At 35.3% G+C, this 14,420-nt stretch overlaps 1 protein-coding gene across 2 annotated transcripts; it reads right to left on the reverse strand.

Moving 5' to 3' along the window:
- Positions 1 to 490: 490 nt before the first annotated feature.
- On the reverse strand, positions 491 to 4,155 carry LOC130993574 (beta-fructofuranosidase, soluble isoenzyme I-like). Of its 2 annotated transcripts, XM_057918501.1 has the most exons (6): positions 3,751 to 4,143; positions 3,601 to 3,609; positions 1,651 to 2,510; positions 1,183 to 1,577; positions 1,015 to 1,102; positions 491 to 927 (listed from the first exon to the last, which is right to left on the reverse strand). In XM_057918501.1, the coding sequence occupies exons 1-6, from the start codon at positions 4,118 to 4,120 to the stop codon at positions 727 to 729; spliced, it is 1,923 nt and encodes a 640-aa protein (XP_057774484.1). In that variant the 5' UTR covers positions 4,121 to 4,143; the 3' UTR covers positions 491 to 726. The 2 variants fall into 2 exon arrangements, with proteins under 2 accessions (XP_057774484.1, XP_057774485.1); XM_057918502.1 differs by lacking the exon at positions 3,601 to 3,609 and having other exon boundaries at positions 3,751 to 4,155.
- Between the last annotated feature and the right edge of the window lie 10,265 nt (positions 4,156 to 14,420).

Here is a 14,420-nt window from a genome sequence, read left to right on the forward strand (position 1 = left end):
ATGAATTAAAATAAATAAGATATGAAAAAGATTAAAATGTAAAATATTTTATTTTCTCTCTTTATTAAAATTTTACAACCTTTTTATTTATGTTTGTGTATGAAAATATTTATTTATTTATTATAACGTGTAATACTCTATAATGATAATAATGCGTAATGCTAATTTTTATTATCGATTTTTTTTTAAAATTTATTTAATAACTTTAATTATCATTACACTTTATACAAAGTTAAAAATTTATATATTCAAATTCAGGATTTCATTGAGTAATTGACATGGATTATTTTATTTTATTTTTAAAATGTATTTTATATTTATTTATATTATAATTTTATTTAATATTTAAAATTTATTTATTTAAATTATTGTTTAATTTCGATGTTAGTCGTGCATCGCACGAATGGCCGTACTAGTTGAAAATTATTCAAGAGTATATCAATAGAGTATTGATCTTTTTCAAATACGCATTAAAAATCGCAAAAAAAAAAAAAATCAAATAACCTCATTTCCAGCATTGAACAAATACTAACATTTATCTATTACAGTCTTACAAAAAAAAAAAATATGTGGTAACATCAAAAGAAAGAGGGGGAAGAACCCTTCAATTATTCTAAAAAAAATAAATAAAAGCAATCATCTCCTCAAAGATCTAATGGCTTTTTTCTGCACATATGAGATATAAATATGCAAATCAATGACATAACTGAATGTTGAATATAGATATCACAATTGATCCGAAGGGAAGCGGCGAATATCGGCAGACCCCATTTTCCATATCTTAAGTGATGCAGTGACGCTTGCTCCAGTCGCGTTGTTGAACAAGAAAACTCGCGCTGCACCATCAATGGCCTTGGTAGGATACACTCTTGAAGTGATCACTCTTCTTCCTCCTTGACCAAAGCTCTCAACGATCGAGTGGTCCACCTGTTTTCCCCACACCATAATTTATCAAACTTACTTTTCCTATTTCAAAGCTAGAAAAATTAAAATAACAAGTAATTTGTCACATACCAATGACCTAATGGTGAACTTTTCGCCATCAACAACAGGAACACTGCTTCCATAAACTACTTTCACGACATCTGGAGCTTGCGATGACCTAAATTAACAAACCATTACACCAATAATTTGTAAGCACTAAGAAAATAAACAAAATTCAAATGATCAGAAGAAACTAACCTTAATTCATCAGCACAAAAATGAGACTCTGTCTTGCCATTAGGCCCTTTAGCCACATAGAAGTAGATTGGAGTCAACTCGGTTAGTTTGTCATCAGCAAGAACAACGATGCCAAATGGTCCCAATACTCCCCTATTGGAAGCACCACCGCTAGTAGTGCAGTCGTAACCCGCACCGGCTTCACCCACCGCCTCAACGGCCTCTTCATCAACCTCAAACGACACCTCTACATCCAGCTGAGAGGCAGAATCAACTTCAACTGGCACAATCGAACCCGGTCCTAGCTTCACGTCGAGCTCAACACTTTTTCCTCTCAAGCTCTCCACTTCTTCCACTGGCCACTGAAGTATGTCGGTACCTGTCTTCTTGTCGAAGACAACCGTCCTCGGAATAGACTGAACCAAAACAACAACCGTCATAACTATTATCGTGCATGGCAAGGGAGAAAAACTAGTTAATGAAATTTACCTGAACGCAAGCCCATCCCTTCAAGAGATCAAGGCTTTCAGCATCAGTTTCGCTAATCCAACCCCACAGAATCCTCCTCCGCTTATTCTGATCATAGAATGTCTTGGACGCATAGTATTTGCCGTAATCATATCTGAGGCCAATGCCGACGTCCAACTCCGGGTTATCGGGTGTCCACTTGTTGCCGATCGGGTCGTAAGTCCCAAGGGCATAATAGTCATTCTTATCATCATCCAAGCTGGCCTTCATGACATGCTTCACGCCCGGCCCATTAATCGACGTGTCCAACCCGTTTCCCTCGGTCAATGAGACCGGGTAGAAGTCAATGCACTCCCACATACCCGTACCCGCAACTTGGTGCAAGAAGCCATCCAACAAGTCATATTTTATGAAGTCGGAGGTCTCGTAGACGATAGAGATGCCGGTTTTGTTCACCTTGGAGCCAATGGTGATCCGCCACTTGTCGCCGCCGGGGCTGAGCCAGGCGGTGGTGGGGTCCCTGAAATCGGTGGAGCCGATCCCGGGGGGCGGGAAGAGGACCGGGTTGCTGGGGCTCTTGACCCAGTGGAGGAGGAGCGGGTCGGACAGGTTGGCCGGATAGGCGAGGCACTGCACCTGGACGGCGTCGTTGGTGTCGCCGGTGTAGAGCATGATGATCTGGCCGTCGGGGAGGATGGTGGCGGAGCCGGTCCAGACGCCGTTGACGTCGTACCATTGGTCGGGGACCATGGCGTAGGGGAGGTGGAACCAGTGGATCAGGTCCTTGGAGACTGCGTGGCCCCATGTGATGTTGCCCCACACAGCTGAATCTTGATTGTATTGGTAGAAGAGGTGATACCATCCCATATGAAATAATGGACCTGTCGTTTTGCATCTTCATTTAGTATAAAGTCGAATATTTGTCATTGTCATTTTCTATTTATTTTTTTAAATAGAAAACAGAAAACAACATGATTGGCCATTTTTTCAAGTTCTGGTGCACATGGTGCAGCCATGTGGACTAAATTAAATAATCAGCTATCTATCAACATCGTCTATATCATTTATAGTAAATGCACTTATTGAGATTTGAATAATCACATGTGATTAGGCATGGCCAATTAAGCAAATAGATTTTCTAAATTTACTTTTGTTCAATGCGAGCAAGATAGCTACTGATAATTAAAATACTTGTAATTCAGAGTACATGTTAATCTATGTACTTACACACGCATATATTACATATAGATTGAAGTTATTATACATAAATATAACTAATTAGTGCACAGAAATATGTTTCTTTTTTACTTGACAGAAATTGAATTAGTATGTTAATTGATGAAGATATAAATTAGGGAAAAAAAATCGAAAAATTAAAATGAAGATCTAGACCGATGCACATTTTGGAAAAAAGGAAAGAGTCAAACTTTTAAAACAATGGTAGTTTGTAAACTAGAAGGTATTCCTGGTTTTCTACAAAATTTGAAATTAGGGAGAGATGATGTGGCAATGGGCAAAAGGACCACAGTAACATGAGAAACAGCTATAGCTAGAGTGATTTATTTTTTGGAGCATGAATATTTGATTTATAATTCGTGTAAAGAATTATGATAAATTATAATAGTATATTATGAAGAATAGGTATATAGAGCCTCAACTATATATCCCAAGGCAACAATAATGCAAAATCTGGCCCCCCATTGGCCCACCCTCAAGTGTCACCCATTAATATTATTACTCCAAAACATAATAAAATCAAAATTTAATTTAGTTTCACAGATATCGTGGTTTACTTACACCCTCACCCGCCAATAATTAATCCAGCTTGCCCACACAAAAATTTCAAAATTCGCCAAATCAAACAATTGAAAAAACGCAGAATTATACAGAGATCATAAACCTAATTTGTAATAAGATAATTAAATAATGAAAAAAGACAATAAAGTAAAAAGGGTTTGCTGAAAAGCTGACCATTAGGATCTGTGCAGAAGCCACCAGAGATTAATCCAAGCAGAAGTTTTGAATAACAAATTAGAAAGGAAGAGTTAGATAATGTGCGAAAGCGACGTATAATTAAAATTACTAAACCAATAAAAAAGTAGAATTAAGCTGAAAACCGACCATTCATCCAATTCTGTTCGGGTTGAAAGTGGAAAGCTGTTCGCTGCCAGGAAAGCATGACGCTGTTCCATGGAAAAGTCAAACCATTGGCGCTGACTTGCCGGAAAACCTTCTCCGACACCCCCTGCGACACGCCTCGCGACGGAGTGTGAGGGGCAGCGGCGGCGTCGTTGAGTTTGACTTGAGAGGGTGCGGTGTGGTTTGTGAAGAGGAGAAGTAATGAGATTAGGAGGAAAGATGAGAAGAGAATGGCGGAGAGGAGCTTCGTGGAAGGGCGGGGGCGGGGCTGATTAGGGCCGGCGGGGATGGGGAGGTAGGAGGTGGCGCCTTCCAGATCGTATCTCGCCGCCGGAGGAGACGCGGTGGCCATGTTATGCTGAATGGAGGATTGGAATTTTACTACGGAAGGTGGAGGTGTTAAATAGTACTTTAATTTTAGCACCACGTGACGTGTTTGGGTAGGATTGTATGTGTGTGTGCTGAGTTGGAATTTTGTCCCATCAAGAGTTTTTTTTGTTTGTTTTATTTTATTTTATAATCGATTTAAGATCTTCATCAAATATGAATATTATACTATTATGTGACTCGTCAAATTTTATGACCCGGATCAGAACTAGTATCTAAATATAATTCAACATTACAAGCATTTCATTGCACATGAGCTTAAAACTCTTTTCATGATTCATCCATGGGATGGTCATGGATGGTCTCATACGATTTTTTTGGTTATATTTATTAAAAATCTCAACTATACAAATTTATTTACGAAACTTTTAACTGAATGTGTTTCAATCGATTTACACATTTTTTAATTCAACAAAGTATTATTGTCCGTTGCACTTATAATATTAATGATTTTTTTTATTATTGTTATTTTTGTGAGAGGAGCACCAAAGTAGTAAAGTAGAGTTGAGCTAAGTATACAAATACAACGGTATAAGGACACAAAGAAAACAATCATATATAAGAAAATATAGTTATAGTAAGTGTAATAGGAGTCGGTATTTACTTATATTAAATATCATGTGACGTTTTACTCACAAGGTTTTAATGAAGACGAAAAAATTTATTTTCCTAAATTCGCTAGATTTCCCTCCCTATTCCCACTGTTTGAGGTGTTCTGCCTATAGAGTATGCCCTAACTTTGTATTTTATAAATTTCGTTTACTCATCAAAAGATATAGTATATCCTATTTTTTGCATTGATGGATGAAACACATAGTATGTGCTTTGATACAATTATGAAAAACTAAGTATAACATCGAATACAACAATGACAGTTATACCATCCTCACATGAAGACAGACACGTTTCACTTATGAAACTAACAAAACCACTATAAGGTAGGAGAGACCCACAAGAAAATAGTCTCCCATATGCTCCCTGACACAGATAGAAAATACATTATATATACAACGAGATTTTATAATTATTTGATTAAAATATCATATACTCGTACAGCTTTAGGCCAATATTTATAATAATTAATTATCGTAGATAACCATATATTGGAGTTATTTCAGATCACATCAAGCATGTACATAAATCATTTCTCTTAAAAGTAATATTTTTTCCAGCTGCAAAACTCAGAAGCGCATATGAAAAATTATAATGGAACATTATTTGTAAATAAACAGACCAATTACACCGAGGACGAAGATGCTCTATGGTCGGTTCGTCTCACTTGGCCAGTAATTCATCTTTTTTTCTTTTTTTAATGAGTAGTTCCTCTTTATTGAAATACCATGTCTTGACTAAATACATCATTTTTCGCTTTAAATAATGTTTCTTTTTATGATATTTATCTGTACATATAATATTGTTTCTTCTAAGATAAATTGGTAATGCTTTTTATCTATTATACAACAATTTACTAGTATTTTTTTTATATTAATTGTGGATCATACAAAGATTAATGGTACATATTAATTTTGAGTTACTAAAATAAGGAAGGTTGATAATATGTGTAGACAAGTTAAATAGTTTTATACAAGTTGATAATTTACCATTAATTGATTAGTATATATATAGGGGGCGCTCCAATGAGACCCCCTAATTTTAGTGAGATCTAGGGCACGATCTGATGCGTTTATTTTATCAATCCTATGACTGATATTGTATCTGGAGGGTGATTTTTTTTTTCGCAGGGTTCGAATCCTGGAGGGAGCAGAATATTTTAAATTTTGTTATATTGTTCATCAGTATATACGGCTCTGTTCATCAGTATATATTTCTTATTCATTACGATTTTTTTTTAAACAAAAATTCATCAGTATATACATCTTGTTAATTAGATATACGTTTTGTTCATTAATTAGTATTATATGTCTTATTCATTGTACTCATGTTACACAAAAAATAGGGGGTTTCACTGGAGCGCGCCCCTATATATATATACATAATTAAACTAACAGCGTTTAAAATTTAACTTAATTTGTAAACTCGCGCAATAATTTGATTGTTAGTATTTTTCATTTGCTGTGTTTAACCTACATAGATCGGTGATATTGAAGTGAAATTTTAAAACAGAATTTACAGTAGAAAGTCAGCCTGCCCGAAACATATATAGTCTTTTTTCAAAAAATACAAAATAAATATTCCAATTTATTTAAGCATAGACTGCTATCACAATGTTGAGTCCACACGTCTTTTTTTTTTCTTTAAAAAAAATCCAATTAAACATGTTGAAATCCATTAAGAACGACTCAATTAGAACCTTATGTTATGTTACCCCTCCATCAGACCTGCAAATTTAAGAATTTTCTCATTTTTTGTATCATAAAATTATGTATTACAACATTCAGACGACAAGATGTAACATAAATAAGATTTGTGATGTGAGGGTAAGTTCATTTAATTTACAAGCGTCTTGAAACAATTAATAGAATGCGATTAGTTGTTTCTACTGTGTATTGTGTAACATGTGTGTTATTGATTTTACAAACCTTGAAACAATTAATAGAATGCGATTAGTTGTTTCTACTGTTGGTCATAACTCATAATTAAGGTGTGTCTTCTGCCCAGGGGCGGAGCCAGACTTTCGATTCAGGGGGTCCAAAAAAATTTAAAAGAAAATTAATAATTAAATTAAAAAATAAAAATTAAATTAAATTAAAAATAAATGAATCAATAACACAATTATAATATTATTTAAATTACAAAAAACACATTTTAACAGATTTTCAAGCTCATATTCATTTTACGATGTATTTTGCAATAAAATTACTAACTATTGAATATTATATAGAGTGCAAATACAAGATACAATCTCTTTCTAATTTGGAGAAATTTTTAATTGAAATGGTACGAAACGATGTCGTTTAGGCCTCACAAAAATGTCATCGTCTTTACTAATCCATGTAAGCTCCAATTCGACGCTCTAGCGATCGAAAAAAATTGGGGGACGAAATTGCAAAACTTGAAAAAAATAATGATTTAATTCGTCAAACTAAAAAGACATTAAAATTATAAATTCAAAATAGTCCGTGGTTTTATTTTCCAAAATCCCATGAAACTTTGTAAGGCAAAGTAACTTTCAATATAAAATTCAATAAATAAATCTCTAGAATCCAATCCAAACATGATATGTATAAATTAATTATATGTTTACTTATTCTAAATGTCTTAACTCGAAAGTTTACATGTACATTATAAAATAGCTCAACAAGATAATGATGTTGATAAAATTATATAGTTTTTATTTTTAATATAAAATTATAAAAATATCCTAGTATTTTTGAAAATCCCAAGGGAGCCCAGTGACGCCCCTGCCCCACCCCTAGCTTCTGCCATTTGAAATGTAATTACTATTTTAGTCTTATTTATTTATTTATTGGAAGACAATTACGTCTTGAAGAATGAATATGAGGTGAAAAGTTTAGAATTGTAGATTCATGATTTGGGACCCACGACAGAAGAACGTGCCAGAACCTACACCACGTGATTCACGAAGAATTCGGGGTTGGCGACAACAATCAACATTTTAGATTTTAATAATTTAATATTTTATCCCTAAAAAAACAATTCCATCAATAACTCTAATCCGCCTCAGATTTTGGCCAAATGCCGTATCGGGCCATCGGCCCATCGTGACATCAAGAAAAGTTTCTTTCACATTTCACCTAGATTGCACGGGTGCGAGGGGCGGGTGCGGGAGCGATACGATTCGGGTGCAGGGATACGGATTTTTAAAAATTATAGGGTGCGATTCGTGTAGGATACGTCTATTATATTATATATTTTTATTATATATAACCAATCAAATATATATATACATATATATATATATAAATTTGTAATAAGAAGGTGCTTAAATCCTCATTTTCATTTAATCTCATTTATACGATTCTATTTTAAATTTAAAAAAAAAAGAAACAAAAATTTAAATAAAAATACTTTAAAAATCAAAACCAAAAAAAAAATTAAAACCCTACCTACCCCACCCCCACTCAGCCGACAAACTCTCTCTCTCCCTCCCCCCTTCTTTCTTTTTCTTCTTTCTTCCTTACCCAACCCCACCGACTCCCCCACCCCCCCTCTTTTCTTTCTTTTTCTTCCTTCTTTCTCTTCCAGGCGCTCCACCGACTCCCTCCCCCCCCCCTTTTCTTTCCCCAATCACGGTGGATGAGCTGGGGCAGGCGCTCCACCGCTCCCTCGACGACTTCCAGGCGCTCCAACTCCGGGCTGAGCTTCGACGACTTCCAGACGCTCCCTCGACGAAGTCCATCTTCAGACGCCGCCGCGCTCAACCTCCATCTTCAGACGCAGTCGCGCTCCCTCGCCACCGCCGGATTCGTGAGATTGGCGCACCGGATTCGCGCACCCATTTTTTTTTTTTTTTTTTGAGGGATTCGCCATGTGGTGAATCCCGTGCGTATCGCACGCGAATCGCACCCTTGAGCGAATCGGATACTGCAATGTGGTGATTTCCGGCGAATCCGTGCATTATAGCATTTCACTTTTCCTTCTTTCTTAATATTACTATACTGATACTCCCTTCCGTGTCATACACGGCGAACATCGAAACTAAACGAGTTTTTAAATAATTATAATTTATTCGTTCCAAGTCTATTTTTATATATTTTATAGTATATGCATATGTGTGAATAATATATTTTCAAATTAATGCATACAACAATATGAAAATTTTAAACATTAATTATAACTTCATTGTGTTTTTTATTTAAGCATGAATTAAACCTAGTAACAAACAAACACACACACACACACACACACACACACACACACACACACATATATATATATATATATATATATATATATAGAAGGGTTCAACAGAGAAGCTAAATATTGTGGAGAATAGAGAATTCGTAAAATAAAAACGAACAGATCTATAATTTTAATGAACAAATCAATGTACCGCATGAACAGCAATTTGCCCCGGGTTCGAATCCTGTTGGTGGCGAGTTTTTCTATATTTTTACTAAATACGTATGTTCATTAGTTATGTTGATCTGTTCGTAAAATATATAGATTTGTTCATGATGAATAAAAAGATAATTCTCTGTTGAACTCAACCCTATATATATATATATATATATATATATATATAATTTTTATCATTAGCTCATTGGACCACTATGAGAAAATTATTATCCGTTTAAATTAATATTATTCTACATCACAATTTAAAAGAGAAATTTGTTTGTGAGTAATAATACTTATTGATTACTTTTTACCTTTAAAATAATCTGATCATGTGAAAACCTATCATCTATCTTATATAAATAAGTAGCTATAAAATGTATAAATACTTAGCTATAAAAACTATGAGTGTAATCTCTCAGTAAATACCTGTATCATATTTTATATAATTAGATCACATAAATATGTTTATTTTAAAAAAAATAAAAAAAATATTAACTATATATACGAAAAAGGATTAAAAGTTGAATGAATAATATTAACAATATATACTAAATTATGAATCATCTATTCAAAAGTTCAACATTATATGCTCACTAAAATGCACTAATGCGGCACAAATAATATGTGAAATTAGTCTTTTAAATATTTTAAAATATACTTACTTTTTTAATTTAAAATATCTTAAAGTTTTCTATTACTAAAATAATTTTATTTAATATTTCTAAAAATAATATATGAAGTAATAATAAGGATAAAATAGAATAATTATATATAAGTTATATTTTAATATTAATGTAAAAGATTAAAAAATATTTTAATGAAAAAAAATAATATTGTATACAAAGAAAATTTCATTTAATACACACCTCATATAAAGGAGGTAATATGAATAGATCGACTACACTATATCAAAGTTTATATAAAAAAATGGATAGATGAGCATTATTTTAGAAAAAAATTGTTGGGCGTGAATCTCTTTAGACTATATGAAAAATTAAAATGGGCTGAATTAAATAATTCAAGCTCGTTATGATAAATTATAAAATAAAATTATTATAGGTAAACAGATATGAAACAAAATAAAATATACCAACAAACGTTAATTATATTAAAAATAATCTTCATTACATACATCATTATTCTCTTGGAACAACATTAGTTATTTAGTTATACTCCAATTATTCTCTTGGAGTATTATTTAATTATTTTTTTTCATTTTACTTTGTATACTTCAATCATATATATTAAATCATACAAATTATACATTCCCCCCCAAAAAAAATTCAATTACTAATTTTATATAAAATAAATATTATTCCTAAATTTAATTATTAATAAATAAAAAGTATTAAATCTATTATAAAGTAAAAAAAATTACACAATTTAAAAAATAAAATACATCAAACATATGGTCGAACACATAAATTTAAAGCAAATTCATTTGATGTATTAATTAGGCCTGATATGTAAATGGAGAGAGGGAGAAGGAGAGTGGAGGGAGATGAGGAGGAGAGGAGTAGTCTCATCCCGCCACGAGTGATCTCCGGCGAGGCACTCAATCAACCCACACCCCAGGTCTTACCCAAAGTCCAAAACACTCCGGTTTGAAAATAGGCACCATGAAAATGGATCCACCTTCTTTTTCAACAATTTCCCGGAAGGAACTTGGCTTGAGACTTTGGAAAAAAGCTTCAACAAGCTTGGAAAGGTCATAGACATTTTTTGCCCAAGGAAGAGAGACATCAAAGGTAAACCATTTGGATTCGTTCGCTTTGAGAAAGGCTCTGACAGAGCAAGGATCCTGGAAGAACTGAACAAAACCTGGTTCGGTAGCTACAAACTAAGAGCTTACATACCTAGGTTTGAGAGACCAGCTTTGGTAGAGCCAACGAGCAACAAGAAAATGCGGGAAGCAGGTGGCACTTCAGCGAAGAAAGAGATGGCTGTTAGGTACAGGAGTACTCAAATAACCCCAAGGAGCATGAGAGTAAATGGAAAATCATTCGCGGAGATTCTTGGAGGGATAAGCCATACAATTGAACCTCCTGCAGATGAAGTGCTTGGTTTCCAATCAACAGAAGATGGGACATCATGGCTTCGGAAGTCATATACAGGCTTTGTGAAAACGGAATTTGTTTGGGAAGAGATCGAAGAAGAAATCAAAAGCGAATGCGCAAACTCATTCAAAGTTTGAACCAAACACCGGTTCAGGATCTGATGAAAGATCTCGACGAATGGTCGAATTTCTGGTTCGAGTGGGTTCGACCGTGGACATATATCGACGTGAACACTCAAAGAACAGTATGGACCAAGTGGTATGGAGTCCCTCTTCAGGCATGGAACTCAAGGTTCTTCAATGTCATAGGGGCTTGTTTGGGGATGGTTCTGAAGATTCACGGAAAAATAAAGGCCAAAGATCATTTGGATATCGCGCTAATTCAAATCTCAACAGGTTTAGCCTCGATCGATAAAACTATTGAATGTAAAATAGATGGTGCACACTTCAAGATTCGAGTGGAGGAAGCAGAAGAACAGTTTCTACCAGAATATTCCCAATCTCACGAAGAGCTCTCGACGTCAGAAGGGGAAGATAGCTCAGAAGAAGAGGAGGAGGCGGTTTTCTCAGAATCTCCGACAAATGCTCTAATCGGTGGGGCATCGAAAAACACTCAAAGAAGGGGCGAATCCGATCCAAAACCGGCTCAACTGGACGACCCCTCGAATTCTGTTATGAGTGCAACCATTTTTCCAACTATTGAAAGTGATCGCATGCACGCCACCCCCAACCAATCATTAGGGTGTCAGATTCTAGAAGACGTCTCTCACGAAAAGGCTAACTCAAGGGACCCACCAGTGTCAACCCCGAGGAGTGGGGGCTATTTGTCAGAAACTCAAAATGCTTTAGTGCAAACAAGCCCTAATGGATTTCCGCATTTGAACCCAAGAAGGGTGGGCTTTAGTTTTTCTAATCCAGCCGACGATAACGGGCCCAATAACCTGAGAACCGGCTGGGGAAATAAGATTTCTGTTGGGTTGGGTAATTTCCAGGAAGGGATGAGCGAAAACGGAGGAACCGATTTAATTGGGCTGGGCTCTCCTGAGGAATCATGTCCAAAATCTTATCAAGGGAAGCCCAACACAACACCGGGGGCAGAGCAGATATCACCCGAGGCCCTAAACCTTGGTAGACCCCAGAGAGAGAGGCGCAATCAAACTCAACAAAAGAAAGAAATGAAAAAAATTGGGGGTGATTACTCGCTCAAATTAGGGATCAATCGGTTTTTGCAGCACAGAAACAAGAAAAACTCCTTCAAAATGATGGCTAGGAAAAGGCCCGATGGAAAATAGATCCCACCTCAAGCTCCAGACAACGAAGAGGGAAGAGGAAATTGGTCGAGTGAAACTCGATCCATACCAGAGTCGGAGGAAGATAGTGCGAAAAACAATCAACCACATATTGACGAAGGCCTTAAAATCTGGGAATTTGGGAAGGTTATCGGCCTGACCAACCACCATGGAGATCTTGTGATGGCCAAGCAAATGGTCAGTGGCAAAGGAAAAGATGGGATCGAGGAGAATCCGAAAAAGCGTGATCAATGAAGATGCTGTCGTATAATATCCGGGGGCTGGGGAGTAAGATAAAAAAAAAGAGGTATGGGAGATTATACAGAAAATGGAAATTGATATCAGCTTTGTCCAATAAACTAAAACCGAGAACTTGAGCGATCTAGACCTTAAACTCATTTGGAGCGCATAAGGCTTTCTTTTTGCACTTCGCAAAGCCGAAAGAAGGTCAGGAGACATTCTCATCATCTCTTTGCAATTCTCCAGTTCCAGCCAATGGGATTTACCAGGAGCTTTGATAGTGAACGACAAATGGAATTCACGTAACAATTTTTGTTTTTTGGTGAACGTTTATGCACCCCAAAGTTTGAACGATAGAGAGTTGCTGTGGGATAGACTTGGTCGAGTTGTGGAGCAATATAGGGATTGTTGTGTTTGAATTGCAGGAGACTTTAACTCAATTAGAAACTGTTCTGAAAGGGTTGGTAGGGGATCCCAATCTTCTCAGAGAGATATACTGGTGTTCGAAAAATTTGTGAGAGATAACGACCTGGTGGAAATCCGAATGCAAGCCAGAAAATTCACGTGGTATCAACCACAAGGCCAATGTAAGTCGAAACTCGATAGATTTCTGGTCAATGAGAAGTGGCTGTCAATATGGACTAATACAAAAGTTAGAGGATTGCAAAGGTCGGTCTCAGACCACTGTCCAATACTGCTGAGAAACAAAGCTTGTAGATTGGGCCCCGAAACGTTTCCGATGTTTCAACGTTTGGACAAGGCACCCTGATTTCGAGAAGGTATTTCAAGAGTCATGGCAAAGGAGCGGCATTATAGGTTGGAACTGCTACGTCTTTAAAGAAAAATTGAAGAGATTGAAATAAGAGATTAAGGCTTGAAAATTAGGACAATAATTTTCGAACTTGTAAAAGTAGGACACTAATTAATAAGTGTTGCACCCGCCTGACATTTATGGACCAATTATTGAATTTTGGGACTTTTTACACGGACCAAGCACATGACAGCCCGCACGGAGGGGTTGATTATGTGGCAAGCACGTCATTTTTACGGCTTCAGAGAGGATGTAAAAAATTCGATAATTGGCCAAGAAATGTCATGCGGGTGCAACACTTATTAATTATAGTATCCAATTTTTACAAGTCCAAAAGTTATTGTCCTAATTTCCAAATCAACTTAAGTTACTGTCCTAAGAAACCCTCTGACTAAGCCTTAAAGTATAAATTTATTTATATTTATAATATAGATTTTGTCATTTTCATATTTGTCATAATTTGTCATAATTTGAATCTACAAAATATTTTCATAATTTGTCATTTTCGTCCATCCACAAAACATCTTCCTATTTGTTTTTAGACATAATTTCACTAACTATCACCCTTAAAATTTTACATATTTATACATATTGCCCTTAATTGATCCACATAAACCCATTAATTATCAAAATATTTCAAAGTTGTGGGACCTATGCTCCACTCACAAAATACACAACTAATTTTTCTAATAACTCATGTCCACTTCACCGCAAATAATGTTTCATGAACAGAGAAAGAGAGTATTAATTATGGTTTGATAAGAGACCAACATAGTATTTAGTTTGTTGTAAATTTTATATCAAAATCCTAACTGATAATTGTATGACAAGGGTGTATCTTGTAAACTGTAGTTCATGTGTTAAATAGTGTACATCTAATGTTTAT

Source organism: Salvia miltiorrhiza, chromosome 7 (assembly GCF_028751815.1).
Source record: "Salvia miltiorrhiza cultivar Shanhuang (shh) chromosome 7, IMPLAD_Smil_shh, whole genome shotgun sequence".
Taxonomy (NCBI): domain Eukaryota; kingdom Viridiplantae; phylum Streptophyta; class Magnoliopsida; order Lamiales; family Lamiaceae; genus Salvia; species Salvia miltiorrhiza.